General features: G+C 46.7%; 1 protein-coding gene and 1 long non-coding RNA gene across 6 annotated transcripts in view; one reads left to right on the top strand and one right to left on the bottom strand.

Moving 5' to 3' along the window:
* LOC309664984 overlaps window positions 1–27,803 on the bottom strand; it is a 152,702-nt gene that overhangs the window by 85,687 nt on the left and 39,212 nt on the right. The gene's annotated exons all lie outside the window — the stretch shown is intronic.
* FXN (frataxin) lies at window positions 7,201–27,758 on the top strand. Of its 2 annotated transcripts, none has more exons than XM_082471123.1 (5): window positions 7,201–7,419; window positions 14,137–14,234; window positions 16,716–16,836; window positions 22,407–22,504; window positions 26,187–27,758. In XM_082471123.1, the coding sequence occupies exons 1-5, from the start codon at window positions 7,252–7,254 to the stop codon at window positions 26,347–26,349; spliced, it is 648 nt and encodes a 215-aa protein (XP_082327249.1). In that variant the 5' UTR covers window positions 7,201–7,251; the 3' UTR covers window positions 26,350–27,758. The 2 variants fall into 2 exon arrangements, with proteins under 2 accessions (XP_082327249.1, XP_082327248.1); XM_082471122.1 differs by lacking the exon at window positions 7,201–7,419 and adding an exon at window positions 12,046–12,171.

Here is a 27,803-nt window from a genome sequence, read left to right as displayed (position 1 = left end):
TTTCCAGCAAGAAGGATACAGAAAGGTTTGCTGTGGGAAATCAGAAGAAATGTTATCCCAAGGCAGGTGGGGCCCCTTGGCTGTTTTCACCACCTGGGCTGCTCTCTTCCCCCCAACCCATCTCAAGACCCTCTGGGCAAAAGGCTCTGCGGGCAGTCAGCCAACTCCTCGAGTTCTGATGTGCTCTCAGATCATCAGACGCTGTGCCATATCAAGCAAACTCACTTTCAAACATGCACAGTCGGAGGAGACCTGCCAAATCGTCAGACAAGGCCAATCCTCATCCCCTCCTCCAATCAAAACTCAGTCAGATGATTCCAATTCCTAAGTGACACAGAATATCAGAGAAAGTATCTAGGCCATCAGACATCTTGGAATGTAAGTTCCATGAATTTCTGTTTATTTTGTTTATCACTGTATCTCCAGCACTAGAACAGTGTGTAGGCAACTCAATAAATACCTGACTGAATAAATTCTGACAGCCCAAGAGGTTCTGTGATTAGCTCAGGTTTGCCCAAGCAGGGTCAGAGTTGAGCCTAGAATTCAGGGACAGAGAAATAAAAGAGAATAATAACTGTCAAGGTCTAACTATATACAGATAATCATTTTTTAAAAACGTACTCCTTATTTCATTTAAATTCTTACTACACTGTGTGGTGGATACCACTATCATCCTCATTCTACAGATGAAGCTTAGCCAGCAGGTCACAGAGAAGCACTGCTCACCCATTCATTCATTTGGCAAAGAGTTACGGAGCACCTGCTGTTTACCTGGCACCACATCCAGCAGGAGGATACAACGGTGAACAGGACAGACACGGAGCTGATACTCTAGTGCGGGAGACATCCAGTGAGCAAGCAAGACACAGACAACATACTTGCCAGTTAGGATACGTGCTACAAAGGAAATCAATGGAGGGAGGTGACGGAGAGAGACAGGAGTAGAGGGAAAGGTCTCCGTTAGGTACACTGTTCAGAGCAGGGCTCCTTAAGGAGGGAACATGCAGACTGAGTCCTGAAAGATGAGAAGGGTCCCCCTGGGATGAGCTGGAGAAAGAGCGTCCAGCAAGAAGAGCAAGTGCAAAGGCCTGAGGGACAGAAGGGCGTGGCAAGTGGAAGCACTAGAAAGGGGAGCAGATGGGACGGTGAGGAGGGGGTCCAGGATGAGTTCCAGGGGTAAGCAGAGGTCAGATCTCTTTCCCCAGGAAAACGTAGAGATGCCGTCCTTCTCCATACACTCTCTTAGAATGTTTCTGGAGCTTGTTCTCCATCCAAACAAGGAAGTAACCCCAGAAAAGGGAAGGCATGGAATTCAGATGGGGAGTTCCAGGATGGAATTGTGCCCTGAGCCTAAAGAATATCATTCCAGGTTGGAGCAGGAGGGAGGAGCCTCCCAAGAGAGGGGTTTCTGCAGGACAGGACATTCCAGGGATTTCACACAATCCTGGGGAAGCTGAGGAATGTAAGAATACAGTCAAGGCAGACAACACAAGTGGGGGGAAGGCAATTAAAACTCCATGAAAAACACTTAACTGTCCATGAAAGGAAATGTATCAAATATAAATACTGGTTGTGCCATGGATAATATTTGCATAGTAATAACTTATTTATTCAACAAATATTGAATATTTATTGAGGACCTTCTATATGCCAGGCCCTTATCTGGCTCTGGGGACACATCAGGGAACAAAAACAGACAAGCTGCTTCCTCTCATGTAACTTGTATTCTCGTTGGGTAGACTCATGTATTTAAAAAAGAATGAGGGACTTCCCTGGTGGCACAGTGGTTAAGAATCTGCCTGCCAATGCAGGGGACATGGGTTCGATCCCTGGTCCAGGAAGATCCCACATGCCATGCAGCAACTAAGCCCGTGCACCACAACGACTGAGCCTGTGCTCTAGAGCCCGCATGCCGCAACTACTGAGCCCATGCGCTGCAACTACTGAGCCCATGCACTGCAACTACTGAAGCCCACGCGCTCTAGGGCCCGCATGCTGCAACTACTGAGCCTGCATGCTGCAACTACTGAAGCCTGTGCGCCCAGAGCCTGTACTCCACAACAAGAGAAGCCACCGCAATGAGAAGCCTGCACACCACAACGAAGAGTAACCCCCCCGCTCACCGCAACTAGAGAAAGCCTGTGCACAGCAACGAAGACCCAACGCAGCCAATAAATAAGTAAAAAATATTTAAAAATTAAAAAGAATGAGATTGGTTTTGCCTTGCATCCTTGTTCAACAGACCAAATATATACACCTACTGCATTGTGTGGAAGAATGTTCACTACACATTTACCGTAGTAAACGTATTCCAAGGGGTGATTTCTTGCTCTCTTTGAGGACGTTTTTTCAAATCTCCTAACTTTTTATAAAATATAGATCATTTGTGCAAAACACTAAATCATTGCTTTGGGAAAAAAAGAATGTCTTAAGAAAGGCATTCTTACACTGCCTTCCGTGTGAAGAAACAGCTGGCTGGGGTGGGAGGTGAAAGACCAGGTATGGGGCCATTGCAGTTATCCAAGCAAGAGAATGGTTTTAAACAGGGACCAAAAAAAAAACTGGGCAGATTTGGTATACATTTTGGAGGTAGAATTGACAGAACTCATTGAGGGGTTGAGTGTGGGGAGTGAGGGAAAGGAAGGTGGAGGTGGGAGGGTGACAACCCAGGTTACTGCCAAGAACCATTCAGTGTCTGAAGATAATATTTATTGAGACGGTATAGACTGGAGAACTTTCAGATTCGGGGTAAGACTATTTATTTATTTACTTATTTATTTTCAGGGGTAAGATTTTAAAAATCCATTCACTGGGTCTTAAAAGTTTTGAGACTCCAAGTAAAATACAAATAAACATCTCGAGGATGACATTACTCTGTAAATCTCTACTGGCCAGTATCAGTCAATTCCATACTATTCCTTGGCAGTGAGACCCAAGACAAGAAAGGCATTCCTAGAGGAATAAGAGGCCAACAAAGAAGAACATCATTCACTTTTTCTTTCATTCATTCACTCACCAATAGAGTGTCTTATTTAGCTAAATAAGGAAACACTAGCTAAATAAGGAAACACTAGCTAAATAAGGAAAGTCACAATGACATCGCAGCCTGTGGAAACACAGAGGAGGGTGCCTAAGACACACTTGTGAGAACAGAGAGGTTGGTTTCAGAAAAGACTGTGGAAAGGGTCACATCTGACATCTAAGTTGAATCCTAGAGGAAGAGAAGGAGATAGCCACATGTTCTAGTTATCATGACTGTTGAACAAATTACCCCCAAACATACTGGCTTAAACCCATGCCCATATCTCTCATGCTCACAGATGCTGCGGGTCTGGAATTCAGACAAGGCACAATGGGGATACCTTGTTTCTGTTCCATGGTGTCCGGGGCCTCGGCTGGAAGGCCCAAAGGCTGGGGCTGGCATCATCTGAAGGCTGGTTCGCTCACTCGTCTAGTGGTTGATGCTGGTTGTTGACTGGGGGCCTCAGTTCCTCTCTATGTGGTCTCTACTTGGGCTAGTTTGGATTTCCTCAAAATATGATGGCTGGTCCCCTGAGCAAGAATTCCAAAACGAGGGATTTAGGAGAAACCTATATCCTTTTTATGACCTAATCTTGGAAGTCACACAGCATCACTTCTGAGGAGCGTCAAAGACTTTGGAGTCCAAGTGAGATGAAATAAATATTTGTGTGGCCCTCTTTGAGAAATCCAATCTTCCACACTAGGCAAAGAGATGGAAAACTAAGGAACAACATGAGGGATGACCCAGAAGGGAAAGAAAGCATCGCTGGTTCTGAGAATTGTGAGTAGTGTGCAAAGGCAAAGATGTCTAGCTGCCTCCTAATATCCATTCATCCCAACCCCCCGAATTTTTTCTGGTAGTTCCCTGACCAGGAATCAAACCCACACTCCCTGCATTGGGAGCGCAGAGTCTTAAACACTGGACCATCAGGGAAGTCCCATCCCCTTTTTTTTTAATTTATTTTTTAATTGAAGTATAGATGATTTACAATGCTGTGTTAATTTCTGCTGTACAACAAAGTGACTCAGTTATACACATATACACATTCTTTTTTATATTCTCTTCCATTATGGTTTATCACAGGATATTGAATATAGTTCCCTGTGCTATACAGTAGGACCTTGTTGTCCATCCGTTCTATATGTAATAGTTTGCATCTGATAACTCCAAACTCCCAGTCCATCCCTCCCCCATTCTCCCCTTTTTTTAATAACAGGATTTCCAAATTTTAGTTGGACACATTGGCTGCTCAGCTAAATGACTCCATTTCCTGGCCTCCCTTGCAGCTAGGTAAGGTCACATGATTAACTTCTAGCCTATGAGATGCAAGTGAAAGTATTAGGTGAAAATTCCAAAATGTGTCTTTTGAAGGGAGAGGATGCCTTTCCCTCCACCCTGCTGCCTAGAATACACGTGTGATGGCTGATATACTGGCAACTATTCTGGACTGTGAGGACAAGGGCCACACCCCAGATAATAGACTGGAGAGCTAGAAGGATTCCTAATAACTTTGTTGAGCTGCCCAAGAAACCTGGATGCCAGTTTCTCAACATCTTTGGATGTGAAAGAGAAATAACCTTCTAAATTGTTTAAAACATTATTTTCTTGTTCTCTGATATACTCAGCAAAATCTAATCCTAATTGGTACACTCAGATTACCCAGAGAGTAGGGTACACAAAAGGGAGTGGAAAGAGCACTTATCTTGATGGTGGTGAAAGGGAACTAACAGGAGTGCTATGGTTAGATTAACATTTTAGATTTAGACTTTTAGATTTAGAAAGATAACCTCGTGACACCAGCTTAATTCACAATTTTGCCCAAGATGTCCCCTACTGCAGTGGTTCTCAAACCTCAAGTTGCTTCAGATTTCCCTGGAGGGCTTATTAAATCACAGATTGCTGGGCCCTAGTCCTAGAGTTTCTGATCGGTAGGTCTGAATAGGACTTGAGAATTTACCTTTCTAACAAGTTCTCAGGTGCTGCCAAAGCTGCTGGTCTGCACATTTTGCAAATCACTGTCCTAGAATACATCTCATCAAAGTACCCTAAGGGCCGACAATGTGAGTTCCAGGGAAATTCTCCCCCGCCCTCAACCAGACAGGCATTGGGGTTGCCACACGCCACCTCCTAGCACCTGCCTTTAGGGGGAGGCAACCTAGAGAGCAGGGGAAAGGCACTGGTATCTACAGGGTCCCTCCACATCTTTGCACATCCATGGGACCCCAGCCTCTTACCGGGTGTGCCCAATTGCCTCTGATCACCTCCCAGAATCTGGAGAAGGACAGATTCTTGGGAGACCTTAATATTCTCTGCTCTGCTACTCCAAGCCTGTTTCCTTGGCTGAAAAGACAGGGCAGTGATACCAACTTTGCAGGCAGTTGGAGCAGGTACTGGGGCCCTTTCTATGCCAGAACATGCTAAGCATGCTGGTTAATAATAATTCAACTCTCTAAGTATATAATGATGTTCTGAGTGTGTGAGGAAGGTCCTCACTGTTAGTGCCGCGGGTCTGGGGCCGAGGCCTACAACCAACACACTTCTCTTTGCCTCCAGTGGATTCTACCAGTGTGGCTTTAGTGAGTGCTTCTCAGACTTGGCACCATTGACGTTTTGGACTAGATAATTCTGTGTTGTGGGTGTCCTTCCTGTTCATAGCAGGACGTCTAACAGCATCCCTGGGCTCTACCTACTAGATGCCAGTAGTGCACACACAACCTACCCCGGCCTAGTTGTGAAAATCCAAAGTACCTCCAGGGCTTCCCTGGTGGCTCAGTGGTTAAGAATCTGCCTGCCAATGCAGGGAACATGAGTTTGAGCCCTGGTCCGGGAAGATCCCACATGCCGTGGAGCAACTAAGCCCGTGAGCCACAACTACTGAGCCTGCCCTCTGGAGCCCGCGAGCCACAACTGCTGAGGCCCGCGTGCCTAGAGCCCATACTCCGCAACAAGAGAAGCCACTGCGATGAGAAGCCCGCGCACCGCAACAGAGAGTAGCCCCTGCTCACCGCAACTAGAGAAAGCCCACGTGCAGCAACGAAGACCCAACACAGCCAAAAATAAATAAATAAATAAATAAAATTTATATTTAAAAAAAAGTATCTCCAGACACTTTACAAGGGGGAAATGGTTTCTCCATGCCTAACATCTACATAACAGGTGCTCAATAAACGGTTGCTTAGAATTACCTGAATGCAGGAAAATGTCTCCCAACCAAAAGAATGCCCTGTCAGAGAGCCAGTCAGATCCCACCTCCTTTACCCTATTTTTCAAGGCCCTGTACAAATGCCACTTCCTCCATGAAGACTTCCCAGACTGCCCCCACCCCTAGTTGTATATACTCTCCCATGCAACACTGACACCCATTTAACACTTGTCTTTGTCCTAAGTATTTATACGAGTGTCTTATCTCCTCTATTCACAAAGTACCAAGGTGGCTTTGGTAGAATTTTAACACTTTCTATCTCCTCTTCTCACTATCTTACCCATAAAGATGATATTCTCTAGTACACATATTTGACATTTTCTAAAGCATATATAAAATACGAAAGAACTTTCACAGTTTGTATTCCTTTGCACTACACTACCTAAGCAAAATTTTATTTTAAAATGTATTAACAACTTAGTATTTATTGTGGACTTAACAGGATCCAGGGCCTGTCCAAGAAAACTTCACATAGATTAACTCATTTTATCCTTATAACAACCCTGTGAAGTAGAAACTTGTATACCCCATTTTACAGATGAGGCACAGAGAGGTTAATTAACGCCCACTGGCCACACAGGTAGGAAGTGGGCAGGGGACATATTTAAATCAGGCAGTCAGTCTTCTGTCCGCAATCTCCTAACTGCTGTAACCTATACTGGCGGCCAAGCAGCTTCAGGAGCCCACCCCGTTCACAGCAAAACTGCAGCTCCCAAAGCCTTTTGTATAGAATTCGTCAGCAGCGGGTCACTAAGCTGAAGTCTCCGAGGTCAGGGACCTTGGTTAAGCATTCACTATGTTGCCCAGGGGGTAAGCCCCCTGCTTTGCACGAAACAGATTCTCTATCTATTTTTGTTAAATGCAGAAATAGAGCAACGCAGGGAAGCTCTTCCTAAAGTCTAACATCTGGTCGTTTCCCAAGCCTGCAGAAAAGGGAAGCTTGCGACTGCAGCTGCAACCCGTGACCACCAGGTGGCGCCCGGCGTCCCCGGAGCAGGAGGCGGAGCGGCCGCAGATCGCGAGGAGCATGTGGACGCTTGGGCGCCGAGCGGCTTCCAGCCTCTTGTCCCGCTCGGCGCCCCCGGGCTCTGCCCAGGCCCGCGCCGGGGCCCCGCGGCCAACGAAGGACCCCCGGCTCTACGGCTGCCGGGGCCTGCGCACCGGGACCGCCGCGGCCGGCACACCCAGCCAGCCCGTGAGTATCCGCGCGGGCAGCCGCCCAGGCCGCATGCCGGCGTGGCGAGGCCGCGCACGCCGGGGACCCGCCGGGCACGCGCACCGGCTCCAGCTCAGGCTAGGGAAGGGCGGCGGCGGCGGCCGCCGTGCATTCCCCAGTCTTAGTTTCTCCCGGTTACAGCTGCACCGGCTTCCGCTTTCTGGTGAGAGGAGATTGTATCCTGCAGTGCAACTCCGGGAACCGCGCGGGCAAAGGCAGGGAACGTTGGGCGGGCATCGGCTTTTAGGGACCTGTGGTGGCTCTAAGCTTGTCACTTCTCTTTCCGAGAACTTTAATAATATATGCCAGGTACTATAATATACATATATGTATATAATCTATAATATTAGCATGCTGTAAATATAGAACTACTTCAGTAAAATAGTATATATATATATCAATGTAATATTGACAGTATATAAATATGAGTAGCAATACTGTCAGAGCAATGTTTTCAAGCATGGGCTTTTATGAACGAAACGCTTTCAGCGAGCGAGGTAAAGATGTCAGAGTTGTGGAGCACAGTAGCTAGAGCAGCAGGGCTTTTGGATCGGACCTGGGTTCCAGAGTCTGGCCCCTGGACTCAGCAGAGCTCGGGGACGTCGGGGGATCCCAGAACCTCTCTGAGGCCTGCCTTCTTTTTCTGTGAAGGGGAGAGTACCCATTTTGCCGAGCTGGCATGCAGTTTAATTAACATGTATAAAGTCTTCAGCACTTAATTGCACTTATCTTCCCTCGCGGGGATACAAAGAAATACCTGACCCGGTTACTCCACGACTTGAAAGGAGGAAGCCCAAAGAAAGGCTGTGGGGTTGAGAAGGTTACACGGGAGGATGGAGGTGATGTTTAATCAGGGTCTGAAGACGGCAGGGGACGGTGAGGGGCTCTCAGAGGAGAGAACGGCATGGATAAAGGCCAGGAAAGTGGGCGACGATCAGCTCTGAGTGGCTGGTCCGCTGGATGGATTGTGGATGGTGAAGGAGGCAGGTGAAATCCAACCCAAATTGTTCACGGAGCTCTGGAATTTGAACTTTAGGCCTACACCTCCCGCGGACGTGTGTTATTTGACCCTGTTTGAAGAAACACTGGGACTGGTTGTCAACACTCAAAGCAGGAATCACGGATTTCCCCCTCTTCTCAGGAAAACTAGGTAGTTATGGCCATGCTGGTCCCATGATCCCCTTCTGCAGAACGCCCGCGTTTATTACTCTGCTCCTTCTCTCTCACCTGGAGCTGCCCTGACGTGCCCTTCCACGCCTGCCTGTGTTCTCACCAGTTTTTAATTTAGGAGAGTGACAAGATATGGCGTGGTCTTCTGGACGGTACCTAGTGGCTGTTAAGGGCTGTTGATTCAGAGGCGCACCCGGGAGGTGGGCACTTGGCACATACTGGGATTTGGGCCACTGGAGGTTGCTAGGTGGTGAACAACCTAGGCTACCCATTGGGCCCCTTTTTCCATAGTTAATCGGGTTGGTTTAACCTGTCTATTCTGCAGTTCCCTTGCACATCTTCAGTACTTGTGGAGTTGGCTGGATGACAGTGGCAACTGGAATCACGATCCTGTTAAATTTTTTTAAGGCCTTAACTGTCCTCAGGTTGATCCCTAAAGTCCCTTGGACTCCATGTGGGTCCTGATGACTTCTGACCCAAGATCATTTGGGGAGTTCATTTGGGGACCCTTTTCTCCGGCTTTATTTTCTCTACCCGCTGCTTCTACTTCCACAGCAGAAGTAGAATGGGAGCCACCTGTGCAATAAGTTTTCTAATAGTTACATTGGGAAAGTAAAAAGAAGCAGGTGAAATTAATTTCAACCATACATTTACGTAACCTAGTATAGCCAAAATGTTACCATGTCAACAGGTAATCGATACTGAAAGATCATTACTGAGATACTTCACATTCCCTCTTTGTACTCATTCTTCCAAATCCAGTATGGATTTCACACTTCCATCCCTTGTCCATCAGATGTTAAACTGAGTTTACTGTGGAAATACTTGATGTATATTTAGATTTTATAAAATTCACAACTGAAAAAGTAAATTCACACACTTGAGTTGTCCCAAACATATTTTAAATTTTCCAGTAACCTTATTGAGTATCATTTTTAAACTAAAATTAAGTGAAGTTGAAAATCCAGTTCCTTGGTCACACCAGCCATGTTTCAAGTGCTCAGTGGCCACGTGTGTCTGGCGGCTACTGTGTGCACAGCTTTGGAGGTGAGCAGATTTAGCTTCTGGTTGTCAGTTCTCAGTTCCAGCTGCTCATCGGAACCCAGGATCCACAGAAATGCCTTGTAAGCCTGCAGCTCACAGCCCTCCACTGCCTGCCTTATTCACCCCGAGGCTTGGAGAAGACCCTGCTTCCAGCAGGCAGCCTCCAACCGTAATAATAAGAGAGAGTGACAGTGACGGGTTCTCTAACCTTTCCCCTTTAATGCTGGAGGCAGCTTCAAGGAGGAGATACCTACGTGCCACTGCTCTTAAACAACTTCAGAAGCTCCTGCTGCAGCCCCTTCTGCATACCTCGGAAGGTATTTAGGCATCTATTAATTTTTCTAGAGCGACATGATCGTCACTTATGACCCCATGGCCTTTGCCTGGGTGGGTTATGCCCTACTTCACTCTAAAGTCATTGTTATTGTCTTCCACAGACAGTATACATGACTCTAGATGTAGAATCTATACACAAAAGTGTATTTAAAATATCCGTGGGCTTCCCTGGTGGCGCAGCAGTTAAGAATCCGCCTGCCGATGCAGGGGACACGGGTTCGAGCCCTGGTCCGGGAAGATCCCACATGCCGCGGAGCAACCAAGCCCGTGCGCCACAACTACTGAGCCTGAGCTCTAGGGCCCGTGAGCCACAACTACTGAGCCCTAGTGCCACAACTACTGAAGCCCGCACGCCTAGAGCCCATGCTCCGCAGCAAGAGAAGCCACTGCAATGAGAAGCCCGCGCACCGCAACAAAGAGTAGCCCCTGCTCACCGCAACTAGAGAAAGCCTGTGCGCAGCAACGAAGACCCAATGCAGCCAAAAATAAATAATAATAAATAAAATAAATATTTTTTAAAAATCCGTATTGTTTAAAGATTAATAACAAACTCCCATGTTCCCACCACTAGGTTAAGAAATTGAATATGGAGTGTTCCAGGGACTTCCCTGGTGGTCCAGTGGTTAAGAATCCACCTTCCAATTCAGGGGATGTGGGTTCGATCCCTGGTTGGGGAACTAAGATCCCACGTGCCTCGGGGCAACTAAGCCTGCATGCCGCAACTACTGAGCCAGCGTGCCGCAACTACTGAGCTGGCATGCAGCAACTACTGAGCCTGCACACTCTGGAGCCCGCACACAACTAGAGAGAACCTCTGTGCTGCCACGAAGAGCCCGAGTGCTGCAATGAAAGATCCCGCATGCCCCAACGAAGATCCCGTGAGCCACAACTAAGACCCAACGCAGCCAAATAAATAAATATTTTTTTAAAAAATACAATATTGAGTGTTCCATGAAGGCTTGGTGCTCTTTCCGTTACAGCCCGGTCCTCCCTGAGAGGAATCTGCTCTCCTGAATTCTGTCAGGCATCCCCTTCTCAGAGTTTCACCTCCTGTGTATGTCTCCCTAAAGCATGTACCATTCATTTGAAAACACCATTTTGCCGTATTTATTCTGCTGTGCCTTACTCCTTGTGATCAATGTTGTCGTGATCAGTGTTTGAGACTCAGCGACACTGATGCACACCGTTGTCATTTATTCGCTTTGTCTGCTGGACGGTAGCCCTTGGGTATGTCACACCTTGTCCAGGCTCCTCCCGTGACATCCGGCTGAGCCCAGTGAGCTGCTCTTACAGTGGTGCTGCACTGGGCGCGCCCGTGCGTGGACAGAACCTCCTCTTGGGTGAAGCCCTCAGACTGGCATTGCTGAGCGAGGGGCCACTCACTAGATGCCAAGAGTGGTCGTGCCAGTTTGTCCTCCCCAGCAGCGGATGAGAGCTGATTCTCTCTTCAGGCTTGTGGTTTGACAGGGCCCAGGAGACCGAGGGGACCCTGGGGTGAAGGCTGGCCTCCCTGCCGACCACCAGGCCAGGCCTTAGTTGAGTCGTGTGGTTCCAGGGCCTGAACTTGAGCCTGTGGGCCCAAGAACTATCTAGTATTTCCTCCGATGTCTCCCATGAGCCAGCCCAGTGCTGCGCTCACGGAGTCACTGAACCCTGGAGACTCAAGTAAGCAGACCCACACAAGACACATAGTCCGATGGCTCCAGGTGATGTGGCCGCAGGAGGGGTGGCCCTGGGTGGCTCCCCACCGTGAAATCCATCTGCCTCCCTTGGGCAAAGGCCGGATTTTGCCTCTCTGGCCTCCTACCTCTTCACACTTCCGTTGACATGCTTCAAAACGGAAATTGACGGAACCCTCAGGCCCCGTGTTTGGGATACTGACGTCCTCTTGTTGGATCCTCATAACCAGTCTGCAAGGACGGTACCATCATCCCTACCTTCAGAGGAGGAAGCAGAGCTTGGGAGGGTTAAGCAGTTACCCAGGGAATGTTAGATGGGGAAAGCAGGTGAGAGACCAGATGGAGTCTTTGGCAGCTGTTCCTCTTGTGATTCAACACAGCTGAATGAAGTCTTCTGCTCTGGCTGTGAATGAGTACCTTGCTTTTAGACCAGCCCTCCCACCAGACCATCAAAGATGTAAAATTAAAAGACAAAAACAAGAGAGAAGGGAAATTGACTGAGGTGAGCCCTGCATTCTCAAACACCTCCCCTCCGTGTCTGGAGTCCTGTATCATTCCCTGGATGTGATTCTTTCCTTTGGGGCCCAGACCTTGGGTCCAGACAGCATGGGTTCAAATCCCAACTCCCCCACTTTGTGTGTTTGTGTGACTCTGGGCAAGTTACCCTTCTGTGCCTCAGTTTCCTCATCTGTAAAATACAAATAGAGTTGATCCTCCTCATTCCTGCATCCTCTACTTGTGAATTCACCTACTCACTAAAATGTATTTCTATCCCCAAAATTGATACTCAGGGCACTTTTGTGGTCATTCTCGGACGTGCACAGAGCAGCAAAAAATGTGAGTCACCTCCACTCACATGTCCCTGGCTGAGGTCAGACAAAGTGCCGCTCTGTCCACTCCTCAGCTCCCACTCTGGAAACAAGGGTCCTGTTCACAGTCTGTTTGGTGGCGCGTTTTTCACATTTTCCTGACTTTCGTTTATAATTTCACTGTTTAAAGTGGCCTGCAAGCATCGTGCTGAAGTGCTGTCTAGTGTTCCAATGTGCAAGAAGGCTGTGATGGGCCTTAGGGAGAAAATACGTGGGTTGGATAAGCTCTGTCCAAAGCGTGAGTTCTAGCGCTGTTGGCTGTGAGTTCAGTGTCAGGGAATCAACAATATATATTAAACAAGGCACCTCTGAACAGAAACACATGTAAAACAAGGTTATGCATTGATCATTTGGTGAACATGTGAACAGAGGCTCACAGGAGCCTCTCCATATTTCCCTTAGTAACTTGCTAATCCAGTGTTTGTGGCAACTTTATAGGACATCACTGTCGTGAATAATGACTGTAAATAGTACTTCCCTCATTGGAATGTAATGAGGACTGAGTCCCTTTGTCTAAAGTCTGAGGACGCTACCCCGCTGATGGTGAACACTCTAGAATGTGCTGTGGCACTACTGTGCTTATCACGGCCGCTCTCTCACTTCTCCCTTCTGAGCCAACGTTTTTAAACGGCCATCTGCGTTCTGCGCCCCCATTTCCTCCGCTCACTTCTCAGCCTTCTCCTTTCTCAGCTTGCCCAGGGCCCTGATGGCTCAAAAGAGTAACCACAGCCTCTGCCCCCTTCTCGTAGTGGCAACCACAGTGCTCTTTGGAGAAGGTGAACCTTGCCACCAACCTCAGGAAGCCCCTCAGTGCCTTCCTGGGAGGAAGTCCAGCTGCCCACCTCTCCATCACTCCCCTGCCGTCTCCGCTCGGCTGTACCACTTCTCTCTCCGTCCAGACCTCCGTCCCCTCCACCATCTCTCTGGCTGGTCCGCCTGCCTGGCAGTCATCAGCTCAGACCCCAGTCCTCAGAGCCGGGCTCCAGGACGCTCAGCAGTTACGTATTGAAAGAAAGCAGTGGGTCACGGTGTCCCCTGCAGATCGTGTTAGTGAGATCTGTCACATAGCCCTGCAGGCACAGCCTCTCTTCTGGACACCTGCTATCTGTTGTTACTCACTTTAGTCACATTGTAAGAACTTCGCTGACACTTCCCACCGCACCCCCCAACCCCCCTGCCCCCCTCCCGCCCCATGCTAACTACCCCATCCCAGTCCCGAGCAGTGCTGCCAGCAGCGCCTCCCGTGGTGGTGGGTGTGTCCCGTCTGTGCCACGAGCCACAGGATGCCACAGGGCACCCGCAACGTGGCCGATGGGACCGAGGAACTGACTTGTAAATTTTTATATTATTCAATAAATTTACATTTAAATAGCTGCCTGTGGCTTGTGGCTACTGAGTTGGACAGCACAGGCTTAGAGAGAGCCCGGGAGAGCGCAGTTTGACGCACTAAAAGAAGGCGAAAAAATTTCCTGAGAAAGATATACTCTGAAAAACTTTAACGTCGTTACTCCCGAATGTAGAAGTAGTGATATTCAAACTGTGCATTAATGGACTGTATGTTGAAAAATGGTAACGTTCTTCTTCACTTTGGCTTTTAGAGTCTGAGCCTCTGCTGCCTCAACCAGATCCTGAATGTCAAAAAGCAGTGGGTCTGTTGGATGAATTTGAGGACAACGGGAACTTTGGGTGATGCTGGGTGAGATAAAATGCCTTCCACATCAGAGATCTCTTCCTCCCTCTCCCTCTCTCTCAATATACAACATATGCACACATACACATACTTTTTTTTTCCTTTTCTCTTACCTTTTCTAACAACGACAACAACAAAAAAAAAAATCAAAGAAAACCAAAACCCATCCCATAGAAACCCATCCCATCTGTTTTCTCCCTAAGCAGCAGCATTCATAAGCGTCTTTCCACATCACTACTTACCCACCGCATTATTTTTAATGAAATAGTATTAAGTTTTATGGATGTACCATAATTCATTTAACCCATCCCCTACTGCTGGACATTTAGGTTGTTTCCAGAGTTTTGTTATTGAGACATCTTAGTAGTTAGGGCAGGCCAAGCTTCTGTAACAAGTAGACCCAAAACTGCAATGGCTCCAACCAGGAGTGGTTCGTGTCCCCCTCTCTGTCGGTGGGGGGTGGCCAGGCCTCTGTGAAACGATTCAGGGAGCCGGGCTCCCTCCACCTTCCTATCGCCTATCAGCAACTTACTGTCCTCTGCAGGTCGAGGCCAGGTCACTCTGTCCAGCTTCCACTCCACAGAAAGGGACAAGAGCATGGAAGGTCTGGAGGTGACATCTGTCCCTCACTCACATTGTAGCAGGAAGGACTTAGTCCGGGGGCCCCAGCTAACAGCTGGGGAGGCCAGGAAATGTAGACCAGTGGGTGCCTGGAGGGAGGACGCAATGGGTTCTGGGGAAAAGCTGCCAGGCACCGCTGCAGCCCACCGCCCTGCGCCTGTATCTGCAGGGACTCTCCTTCCACACACACCCCCCGGCTGCAACCACAGGACCGTGCAGTCACTCTTCCACCCCGAAGGACGAGGTGTCCAGCAGCAGTGGGACAACCTCTGCCCTGGCTCTGGGGGACTTCCGTCCATGAAACCCTGGTTGGAGGCTCTTCCTTGTCCGTCACTCCCCATGGCCGCAGGGGAGGCGGGCGGTGGGACCTGTGACCTCCTTGGGCAGACTCTCTACTACTGTCTCCCAGTCCCTCCAGGCAGTCCTCTGAGGTTGGGTGGGACCTTTGCAGGAAGCCCCAAGTCCAGCTTCCTTCTTCAGGGTCTACTTCTGGCCTCTGGGAAGCACACCTTCGTCCTGCCGTGCTAATTATTAACCCCTCCCTGCCCCAGAGCAGCACCATTCTGATTTCCAATAGCATGGATTAGTTTTGCCTGTTTTTTAACTTTATATGAATGATATCATCAAATATAAATATGTCTGTATGTGGCTTCTTTCAATCACCATCAAAAGAAGTGTTTCGTCCATATTGTTATATTTATAGACAATTCTGTTTTGCACTGTAGTATTCCATTTTATGAATATATCGCAATTTATTTATCTATGGTATTTCCTATGGATACTTGGGCAGTCTCCAGTTTGGGCTGTTGGATAGTTCTGCTATGAACATTCTAGCATGGTACATGTCTCTTGGTGAACTTGGGTATGCATTTCTTTTTTTTTTTTTCCTTTTTAGAGCAATTACAATATTTATTAAGTATCAAATTGTATTATGCAATTCTATATTTCTGTTATCTGAATTATTTTTTTCAAATCGAAATTGGTTTTGGTCTTTTCACTGCTAAGGAAATTTATATTTGGGTATGCATTTCTGTTGCGTAAATGCCCAAGAGTGGAATTGATGGGTCATAGGATATGAATATATTCAATTTTAGTAGAAGTATCAACAGTTTTCCAAAGTGATTGTCCAATTTACTTGCCCATCAGCAGTATCTGAAAGCTCTGGTTACTGCACTTCCTGGCCAACTCTTCATATTATCTGTCTCTTTCATTTTAACCATTCTGGTGGTATCTCAATGTGATTTTTTAATTTGCATTTTCCTGAAGATTAACAAAGCTGAGCCCCTTTTCATATGTTCATTGGCCATTTAGATATCTTTTTTTTAATGAAATCTGTTCAAGTATTTTGCCCATTTTTCTATTGGATTTTCTTTTCTTATTGATTTCTAAGAGTTCTTTACATGTTCTAGATATGTCCTTTTTCAGATATATAGAATAAAAATATTTTCTCCCACTTTGTGGTTTGCCCAACAAATTTTAACAACAAAAGCAATGGAAGCAACCTCAGTGTCCTGCTGAAGGGGACAAACTGAATGAATAACATAAGATAAAATACTATGAAAACTGTATGTGCTAATATGGAACAATTTCCAAGACATATGAAAGGAAAACTGCAAGGTGCTTCATTTATATATTTAAAAGAGATTGCTCATCATAGCTGACTCTGGGATGGGGGCTGCCTGCTTGGGAAGAAAGGCTTACTTCTCTGTAAACCCTTTGATGCTGTTTCAGTTTTTACTCGGTATATGTTAGATATTTTCCATCAATTTAAAAAATTTAAGTAAAAAATAAATGTGTCCGTTGATGTTAATAAAACGGAGCTGTTTGGTGATTGCATGATCGGGGTTGTTTCTGTTCCCCTCACAGCCCTCTGGACGATACCACCTATGAAAGACTGGCCGAGGAGACGCTGGACTCCTTAGCAGAGTTTTTTGAAGACCTTGCAGACAAACCTTACACATTTGAAGACTATGATGTCTCCTTTGGGGTACCTATTTGCTTCTTTTCATTCTTCTGTATCCTCCCTAAGAATTTTAGCTCACTAAGATAAAGAATTCCTCTCCAGCAGTATGCGGTTATGGATGGGACCAAAAGACTGGGGTTCTGGTGTCAGCCCTGCATCACCAGGCTTGTGACCTTGGGCAAGTCACTCAGCCTCTCTGAGCCTCACGTTTGCCTAAAAATACAGATTCTCAAGCTTCACTCAATACCTGTGAAGATAAATCAGGGAGGGACCCAGGCATGTGTTTGTGTAGCAAGACGCCTCTCATCATGCAGGCAGGCTAGTTCCTAAGCGGGTGAGAGATTGCCCAAGATGTATTCAGACTAGACATGGGCCCCACTCCCGGAAAGTCTCATACGGTGGTCAGGGTACAGTCCTAGGAAGCATGTTTTTGAAAAGCTCACCTGAGATTCTAATGAGCATCCCTGGGTCCCATCCCTAGGGATTTTTATTAATCAAATAAAAATCGGTCTAGGGTGTGGCCCAGGCCAGGCTTTGGGGTTTTTAAAGTTTTTAGAGTAACTCCTCAGAGGATTCTAATGCAGCTGGGCGAGAACCCCAGGGCTGGATGAAACTTAAGCCCCAAATCCTAGAAGCCAGGGCAGTGCTGGTGTGTATCGACTGGCCACCAGGTGGCAGACTTGAGCAAGGGTCTGCCTTTGGGTTTAGAATTATTGCTTAGGCCTTAGGGAGCAGCTCTTTTTTTGCCAGTGGGAGCACATCCCCTGCAGAGGTTAACCCTCTTGACAGCAATTAATTCATACCAGAAAATGTCATGAAGAGTGCATTTGGGATTAAATCATGGAATTATTTAGGACAACCAGCTGTCAGGCTAAAGTGATAGAAATGGTATTGGATATTGCTGTTGGGGGCACTGGATAGAAAAGGACTCCATCAGATGGGCAGATGTCAAGCCTAGTTGTAAGGACAGTAAGGGACTTGGTGGTAACGAGGCAAGAAACGATTGAATGCCTTCCAGGTGGATTCGTTGGTTGCTGTCAGCAGCAGAAATGTCCCGGTGGGGCTGTAGACGTGCTTATGCAGGCAGCCTCAGAAGGCAGAGCTACTTGGGAACCATTACAAACTGGCCTCTGGAACTTGACCATCTGTGGGATGATTAGAGCTGGGGAAGTTACAGGTCTCCTCTACCCCAGCCTCCTTACCAGGCTCTGTAACTATGGGGAAACCAAGGCTCAGGCTAAACTCTGCCACACATGCAAACCTTTAGGAACATGCCACAGAAACAGTCACACCACCTGTTCTTACAGGATTAATGAAGCCCCTGCTTGACTCAAACACTTTGCGTGAATGTTTCATTAGAAGCAAAGGTGCCAGTATTCTAGTGGCTGGATTCTGCTTACCTCACTAAGGCCGGCAACAAAAGCTTCTGCTCAGTGGCGGGTCAGGATCTTACCTACCTTCAGAGTGTCTCTCTGAAGAGTGATTCAGCTGCTGCACTTTCCAGAGTCTAAAACCCATTCTTACAAGGGAAGAGGCGCCTGAGTTCTTCTAGCCAATCCATACACTGTACATTGAGTACCATTCTACTCACTAGGGAAGAAGTATTTCTAGCAAGTCATTTGCCAAGTAGGAAAACCTCTAGTGTAGGTGTAGAAGGCTAATGGCATATAACAGCTCCCTCTGTAGTCTGGACTTGTAAGTACTTTGAAATGCTGTCTACCCTCGGGTGTGAATTCCTGATTAGAGTCCTTCAGGTATGTCCTTATATGTATTTCACATATAAGATAAATCAGTTGAAATTACATTATAGACAGTAGAACACCTGTAACACCATTACTTGAGCTTGGTTGGAGTGCAGTCTTTCCGTGCCCTCGGTCCAATTGGATGTCACCTCCTCTCTGCAGCCCTCCTAGATGCTCCAGGCAGACACCACCCTACCCTCCTTGCCCAGCACTCTGAGGATGCCTGCACGGAGCACTGATCACCCTGTGTTGTAACTGTCTCTTTACATATCAGTTCCCACGGCTACACTGAGCTTGACAGCTGGAACACTGCCCATTCCTGGTCTCCCAATGCCTGGAACATTGCTAAGTACTTAGCGGGGACTTAATAAATGTCGAGTCACTGTGTAAATGAAATGAGGCCCACCTACTTTTCCAGAACATGCTTTCATTGATGCCACTCAGCACTTAGTGCAGTTTTATCCACTTGCTACTGGCCAAATAGGCAAATGAAAGCAATACTCTAGATACACCCAGGACACGTTCCTTCAGTTTCCTCCTGGGGACTGGGAGATGTGAGCAGCTTCTTGGCTACTGTGTTGTCCATCAAGTGGGGTGGGTCACGGTGGATGTCAGTGTCTGGGTCCAGGCCTCACTCCTCACTGGTAATGGTTATCAGAGGGAACTGCCTACCAGAGCCAAAGCCCCTCCCGTCACTGGGCAACCACGGAGTCGGCTACACTTGACGCTGGAGACCGTGAGAAGCACCACACTATTTAGAGAGTTACCTCCACACTGCCTTCTTTTTTTTTTCCAGGCGGAGCCCTGGCCTCTTAGACACTTTAATGAGAATTTGCTTGCTGCCATTCCTTCGTTCACTGAGTTGTCTGCATATTATTGCCATAGAGCAGAGGTTTCTTAACCATTTGGCGATCAGGACACCCTGTGAGAATCTGACTGCTCTCCCAAGAAAAACATCCCTGCATACCTATGAGTACATATCAGCTTCCAGAGCTATATGCAGACCCCTGAAGACCACCTCTGGGTCCTGGGTCACACACCCCTGCTCAGAGTTAGCACTTTATTGGATATGGTGACAGAGGGCCTGGTCTAGCATCCCGCATTTGTATTTTCTTTCCGAGAGCGCTTCAGTGAATTATCTGTGAGGGCAGGTCCTTCAGCTGTAAAGGAGAGGTGACAGTAACCTCTACTTCCCCGGGTGTATCTTAGGATTCAGTGAAACAATGTAGGTAAAAGTGCTTTATATTCATTATTCTTATTCCTTAAGGGGAAGTCAGCATCTGTTTTAGGAGTGTGGGAAGCCACATGCATATCTGTGAAATCCCGACTCAACACGCCATTCCCATATGTGTCTGTTTCTGCAAATAAGCTGGGGACAACAGAGCCTGAGCCTCGCTATTTTTGCTTCCACTGATATTGGCTGTCGGGAATCAAGCCTCACCAGCTGTGGCCAGGGTCTATTGCAACTGGTCAGTGCCTGGGTCTCAGCAGCTGCTAAGTATTGCCTCTCTCTCCCGCACTGCCCTGCATTAAAGTCTACCCACTCTCTCAAAGTAGACACTCAGATTGCCCCTTAAGGAATAACACTAATGGACAAAAAACTCTCTTTATCTGGTCTACTTGAAGACAGTTGCAAAAGCTTTAAGAACTCCTGGGGAACCAGCAAGACAGCTAGTTTCCCTTCTCTTGCCACTTTCCTTTGGAAACGGCTTCTGGCTCTGTGGGGGAAAACATCTAATTACACACCACGAACAAGAGGGGGCGTGGTTGAGCGTTGCCTTGCATAACCTTGCCCTTCATGTGGTATGTGTGTGTTATCACAGTGCCACTCTGTTCACTCATCCACAATTTTTTTTTAATTCAGTGATATTTTGTACAAATACTGAAAATGCTAGGATGAAAAGACAGATCTGCTCTCAAGGTGCTTATAGTAGTGGAGCGAAGGGGCAGGTGACCAGCAAACAAGCTAGCAGCTCAGATGCAGTGAGGAAAGCACAGAAGCTGTGGGGACCTGCACAGGTCATGGTCCCAGCTGAGGGGCGTCAGGGTAACCTTCCCAGAAGCACCTCAGCTCACCCATCAGCCCCTCGCCCTCGCACTGTCTCTGAAGGAGGCAGAGCAGATATTGTCCCAAGGAGACAACACAGCTGATGGGGCTTAACACACGTCCCTAGACCTGTCCCCCTGCCTTTTCCGCTGCATCACGCACCTCCCAGGTGTAGGGTCAATGCACATGGGAGCATTTAAGGGCCACAAATAGGTCAGATTAGAAGAAATTATGTCTTGATTCTCTGGGCCTCATATCGTATGGAAAAATAAGCCATAAACTATATATGGAGGGGGGAAGGAGTGACTGCTGATAGGTACAGGGTTTCTTTTGGGGGTGACGGAAATAGTCTGGAATTAGACAGTGGGGATGTTTGCACACTTTATGAAAATACTTTGTGGAATGCTAAAAACTACTAAATTATACAGTTGTAAGAAATTTTTAAATAAAGGAAAGGTAGTCCTAACAAAATAGTACACGTGGGTTTCAAGAAAAAAATGTTTTAAAAAGAAAACTTATGTATTCTGTGATCCTAGCCCTGCATTTAAAGACTGGCAGCCGATACCTGGGCATGAACAGCTCAGATCGCTCGCTGATTAATGAGATTGAGAGAGCGCCTCGTGTTCTGGAAAGAATAGCATCTTATGGACCCGAGCAGACCTGAATTTAAGATCAGCCCTGCCCGTTACTAAGTTTTCTTTATTACCCTGTCCCTCTGTTGTCCTCATCTATAAATTGGGATAAAGATTCCTACCTCCAATGGTTATGGTCATGGAGGAAGCAGTTTTACACAAAGTGCAAAGCACAGTGCCTGGCACAGAGTAGGTACTGAAAAATAGTAGATGCTGTTTTTATTGATGTTTGCATTTTATTTATACCACCTGTATTCCCAATGCCTCTATAATTTTGCTACGTTTCTTTTTTAATCAGAAAAAAAATTATTAAAAAAATAACCCAATAGTGTCCTCCCCATCCCATGCCTATCAGTTCTATTATTATTGGCACTTTCTCCACCATGTTTTGTTTGTTTGTTGTTTATTTTTTTTCCATACTGCTTGTGGGATCCTAGTTCCCCGACCGGGCAAGCGATGGAACCCAGGCAACCTGCAGTGGAAGCACGGAGTCCTAACCACTGGACCGCCAGGGAATTCCCTCCACCTTTTCAACAGCTCTTTGTGTTTGCAAACCAAACACAAAACTTTTTCTAAGAACCACTGGGGGACCCCTTGGGCAGAGCTCCGGCTACTGCTCTTCTGAGACCAGCAAAGCAGGTGGTTTGATTATTTCCTTCTCTCTTGCCTTTTTTCCTTTCTTCGGTCGTGAACTTGGCCTGCCCGTTGTTTGTGCTGACTGGGACGTCGGAAGAGTTGGTGTCTCCATTTTTTAATGTCTCTAGTATGTTCTGGCCGGTATTTGAGGAACCAAGGCAGCAATAAGGACGCGGATCCTTTCGTTTGCCAGCTGCAGTACCTCTGACTAGTCACTTAACACTCCGAGCTCCTGTTTCCTCTCCTCAAGAGGGGACCAAGGATATTCTCACCTTGCCCACCTCATAGGAAACGAGGAAAAGCACTGTGAGATTTAAGTGTCATTGTGATTAATCATAGTCTGATTCTGAGAGCAGCGCTCTTTCTGCGTTACCTCCTAATTCCAAACACTAAATTAAAGACAGTTCTTTATGGTGTATGTTGTGTACCTGTATAAATGCAAAGTGTTGAGATATAACAAAATAGGAGGCAATTATGACACAGTGATAACTTTGTCTTGTTTTATTTTCTTCATGCTTTTTCCATCTGATGCACCAGAGTGGTGTTTTAACAATTAAACTGGGTGGAGAACTAGGAACGTATGTGATCAACAAGCAGACCCCAAACAAGCAAATCTGGCTATCTTCACCATCCAGGTACGTTCAGAAGTCAAAATCTCTCATTGTTTAGCTTGTACGAAATGAGACTTTGTGGACCATTTAAGAAGTGTCACCCTCATGTGTTAGCAGCTGTGTAAGTGAACCTTTCCTGATGTTTTACAGCACGTCTCATGCTCAGTAGGAAAGTTTACTGTGGTTCTATCACTTCTGTCTGGTGATTATGTGGTTCTAAAAGCAGATAGTGGGACGTTAACAAGATGCAAAGTGAAAAATTTTCGGAGCCCACCTTGACAGTTTTTCTCTACTAAATCATTGCCGTGCCTTTGAAAAAGCCACTTTTGCTTTTACAGCATCTGAACAAGTTGCACTTTGTCTTCAAAGTTTGGCCTCTGGTTCATTTCGAGCATCTCAGTTAAAAGTCAGTTTAATTCCATTTGCAGAATTGGGCTGTGTACTCTGTGGAGGTGGGAGGGTGTTTTAAACAGTCCTTCTAGGGCTTTTCATCCCTCCTGCCTTTTCCACTGATGTGCTTTCAATCTAGCGGAATAAAAGATTGTATTGGAGACAGTCTGTACTGCGTCTCAAGGCCTGAGAACATGCAGGGAGAGAGGGTCCCTCATCCCTCTGGCTGCTGTTGAAGTGGCTGTAAGACAGTAAAAGAGACGCCCACAAAAAGCTCTCAGACCGGCCTTCCTGGTCACTCGTTAGCACTTCCAAAGAGAACGCGTTGACTGTGAATTGGGAAAGGCCCAGATATAACCAGCATGGAAGTCTTTGAAAGCCTCACGGTTTTTGCATTTAAAAAAAAAAGTATTTAACTCTTCTCCTGCCCCAGTGTTGACATCACTTTTAGGCAGTTAATATTATACTGTTTATGGTGCTGTAATGTGTGATTCTTCGTTCAAAATAAATAAAGCATTAGGCCTCCTTCATCCCAGCCTCGTCTAGGAAGTATGTTATAATTCAAGAAAAACAACTCCAAGGAATCACTGTCATTTCTAGTGAGGCCCTTATTCACAGATGGTCTTGCTTTTAGATCCAGGTAGTTTACTTGAAGTTTGGCAGGGGTTGGGGGGTTACCCTGGGAGGGCCAATTAGCCTGTTCTCTTTGGCCTCAACAGTTGCCCTGACCCTAACTGCGGCCATGCACAAGGGCTGCAGTCTTGTCCTTCATCTTCAGAGGAACCAGTACGAGAGAAACTGGCTGGATCAGCTCAAATCCAGCCATCAGCTTTGGGAATCAGTGGCTTTGTAAATAGCAGGCAGGGCACCAGAACCAGCTGTGATGGCTGCACTAACAGAATTCCCTCGTGTTGTATCTTGAGACAGAAAAAGTCCTTATAGCATTTGGACACACCTACCAGCAATAGGATCCTACCGCAGGCATGTTTAGAAAAATCTACTTCTGGATAATAAGAAATTCCGAGAAATTCCAAGTTTTGTTGTTTTTTTAAAATCTGTAATTCATGATGGGAATCTGGAAAGAAAATCTGCCGAGCAGCCATTTACTGTCACGGATACTATGTTCCTCAAAAAAAAAAAAAAAAAAATTATTTTCCACTCAATTTTTCACGTTGGTCCAAAATAGTCCTTCCTAGGGCTGTATTTCTGATATTTGGGGGGCTTTTTAATTGACAGCCTTTCAGGTCAGAGGAAGCAGTGGCCTTACCCCATCACCTTGCTTGAGGAGATTGTAGAGTGGAATCAAGGAGAGGTCTGGGTGGGCAGCTGGATGGCCGAGGCAGCGTGGAGGGGCCTGGAGGTTCTCACGCTTGCCTGGCATCCCGGCAGCAAATCGGAGTCCAGAGCCAATGGAGCGTTCTCTGGATTTGACCCAGGTTATTATGCCTTTACGTGTTCAGCTATTTGTGCATATTAGACAAAAGTCCAGTGCTTTTGCTTTGTCCCTATTATCATTATCCCCATTGTTAAGTAAGTGTTCAAACCCCAGCCTTTGGTTGATAATACAGAAATCCTTGATGTTTTCCTAACCCCCCAAAGATGCTTCCCTTCTAAGCTTTCCTCGTCCCTGGCAAACCCGTCCCGGTCTTGGACTTCGGAAAAGCTCCCCTGAGTGTGTGCAGGTGGACTCAGGGGCCCCTTCCTTCCCGTGGGCTCTCAGCATCCTCTGCTCCTTTGTCCATCAAGGCGTCATCATGTAGCACCATTAGCTGCTGGCACTGATCTTGGGTGGCCTCGGCCTGCAGCGGCTTGAAGCAGGATTTCGGTTCCCGGCCAGAGATTGAGGTCAGGCAGTGGCAGTGAGAGCGCTGAATCCTAGCCACCAGACCACCAGGGACCAGTGACCAGTGACAAGGCCCTGGCCCATCAGCTGTGTAGAAATGAATTTCCACATAGAGACGGAAAGTAGTGAAGCAAGTAAAGTGTTCATTAGGAGGAAACAGAGTACAGTACGTGTGGATACACACACTTGCGGGCTCAGAGAGAGAGTCGCGCCCTTGTGGTAGTTTGAATCACTTTTATGGGGCATTTCTTCCAGGTTTCCTTTAACCGATCATCTTGCTTTGCCTGGTTCTGAGTCCATATTTGGTATATCTCAGGGTCCTCCCCTGTGTACGTGTGCATCTCTTAGCCAAGATGGATTCTAGCGAAGAGGCCTATGGGTAGTTGACATCACTTACTATGGGGTGGCGCCCCTTCCCTTTTGACTTGCAAGGAGCCTTTCTGTGCCTGTGTAGTTGGAAAGGTCTCCTAGACTTTGAGAATGAGGGATATGCGGCCTTTTGTCTCTTATCTGGGCAGGGCTCAGCTCTTCTCTCGATTGTCCTGCTATTGATATTTTGGAGTTTCTGTCCACAGGGAACGAACTCCAGGTGCTTACCCTGAGGCCTATCTATCTCCTGCCTCAGCACGTACCCCCCCCACCACCGCCCACCCCCGCCCCCGCTCCACTAGGGCGAGAGGAGGTGGAATGAATGGGCACATGCTGTGTCTGTCTGGAATAATAAGACACGGCGAAACCTAGCCACACCTGGGTCCACACAAACAGCATTCCCAGCATGAAGTGCACGTACGGCTTGTGTTCACTAGATGAGCTTGAGATGGATGAACTAGCCCATCAAACTCTCACCTTCATGGACTTAAAATTGAATTAAGAAAACTATTTTTTAAAATAATAATACAGATGGTTACCAGGGGCTGGGGAGAGGAGTGAATAGGGAGTAACTGCTTAATGGATATGGAATTTCCTTTGGGTGATGAAAATGTTTTGAAACTAGATAGAGGTAGTGGTTGCCCAGTGTTATGAATGTACTAAAATGATAATAATAATGTAGGTAAGGGACAAATCATGTCAGTGGTACATGAATGGCCATCATCTAAAATAACTGCTGTGATATTTCAGGTGTCATATGTGAGTTAGGAAAAGCAAAAGATCAGAATGTGATACACGGAGACTCATCAATAGGGTTGAAATGTTTTCAGGTCTTGAGAGGTGTTCTGTGAATTGTACCAGAGGATAATTGTGTAGCTGCTTTTTTTTTAATTGGAGTATAGTTGATTTACAGTGTTGTGTTAGTTTCAGGTGTACAGCAAAGTGATTCAGTTATATTAAACAGACCCTAAGACGAGAAGTCAAATACATGGCTCGCTAAGTACTACTTTCTAGATCTGCACTGCAGTCAGTCAATTTCTTGGTGACAGTTTCTTCTGAAGGGCTGTTCCCGTGGACTTACTCTGACTGTGTTTTGTCCTGCAGTGGCCCCAAGCGTTACGACTGGACTGGGAGAAACTGGGTGTACTCCCACGACGGTGTGTCCCTCCACGAGCTGCTGGCCACAGAGCTGACTCAAGCCTTAAAAACCAAACTGGACTTATCTTCTCTGGCCTACTCGGGAAAAGGCACTTGCTGCCCAGCCTAACGCTAAAGACACTGAAAGCTCTAAAGCCAAGACCCCAGCTTCGTCCTGCAGCTGAATGGCTAGTCTTTTCCATTCCTGCTTTTGAGGACAGTTGCATTATGTGTAACGGCTCTGTGAAAAGACCGTGTCGCCTCCTGCCCTGCCCCTGAGTTCAGATTTTTAATTTCCATAGGTTTCTTTGGGTTTATTGTCTGATTTCTTCCCTCACGTGATAGCCCTTATCTTTCGTAATGTCTGTATGCCCATACCTTTAATATATAACCTCACAACAAAGAAAAAGAAGAAAGACAAATTCCAGGAGGAGAAATGAATTGGCTTCACCATTCATTCTCTGAAAGACTTAACTACAAAAACTGCATGAAGAGTGGCTGGCCAACCTTGCCATCCTATCTCAAAATGAGACTCATTAAAGGGAAGCCTAAGACATTCCTACTCCTCTTGAAAGTGTAAACACTTCTAAGCCCTTTAGTATTGAAGCATCAGTGGCAACTCGGGAATTCTGAAACCGAAGACCATTTTCTGTTGGTGCTTTGTGACTGCCAGGGTGTGGCCCGCATGGGGTTAACACAGGGAGATGTGGTGCCGTGTCTTCCATATGTGCATATATATGTACACACACATTTACATGTGTGTGTACATATATATTTTTTAAATTTAAGGGTCAGTATAGAATAAGCTATTGCAACACTGGTCTGAGGATGCAAAAAATCTCCCAAAAGCCATCTCTGTAAGCTCATGGATATAGTATAATAAATGAGGTCATGGAGCTGAGGAAGTACTTGGTAAATTGTGAAAAGCCACATAAATGAAAAGATGTTGGTGTCAATGAAAGGAACCCCAGTCTTACATTTGGCCCAGCCCGAAAGTAGTTGTCTGTCTCTGGGCAAGTTTCTCAAACTCCCTGGACCTCTGTTTCCCGGTGTTAACAGAAAGGGTTAAACTGGATAGAATATAGTCGATTCCCAATTTAGACATTTAGTGGTCCTGTCAGGCAACTTAACAGGCCAGCTTTAATGCCCTCTAGTAGAGGAGATGACAGTGAACAGTTTTTTTTAAGCTATAGAGTAAGTATATGGTTTTGGGTTTTGTTCTACTTGAATTTCAGTTGAATTCATGTTCAAGTAATCATCTTTTATTGTGCCATTACTGTGCTAAGCCTGGGCTGTAGGCTGAATGTTAAGGTGTTGATCCTAACCCCCAATCACAGCCCTCATAAATGAGATTAGTGCCCTTATAAGAGAGACCCCAGAGAGCTCCCTCATCCCTTTCACCATGTGAGGACACAGCAAGAAGACAGCTGTCTATGAACCAGGAAGCAGGCCTTCACCAGATGCCCAGTCTGCTGGGGCCTTGATCTTGGACTTCCCAGCCTCCAGAGCTATGAGAAATAAATTTCTGTTTATAAGCCATCCAGTCTCTGGTATTCTGTTACAGCAGCCCTGATGGACTGAGAC

This window comes from Balaenoptera physalus (genome assembly GCF_965194825.1).
Source record: "Balaenoptera physalus genome assembly, chromosome: 7".
NCBI classification, from domain to species: Eukaryota; Metazoa; Chordata; class Mammalia; order Artiodactyla; family Balaenopteridae; genus Balaenoptera; species Balaenoptera physalus.
The sequence above is the reverse complement of the archived record's forward strand: the minus strand, read 5'-3'. Positions and strand labels throughout refer to the sequence as shown.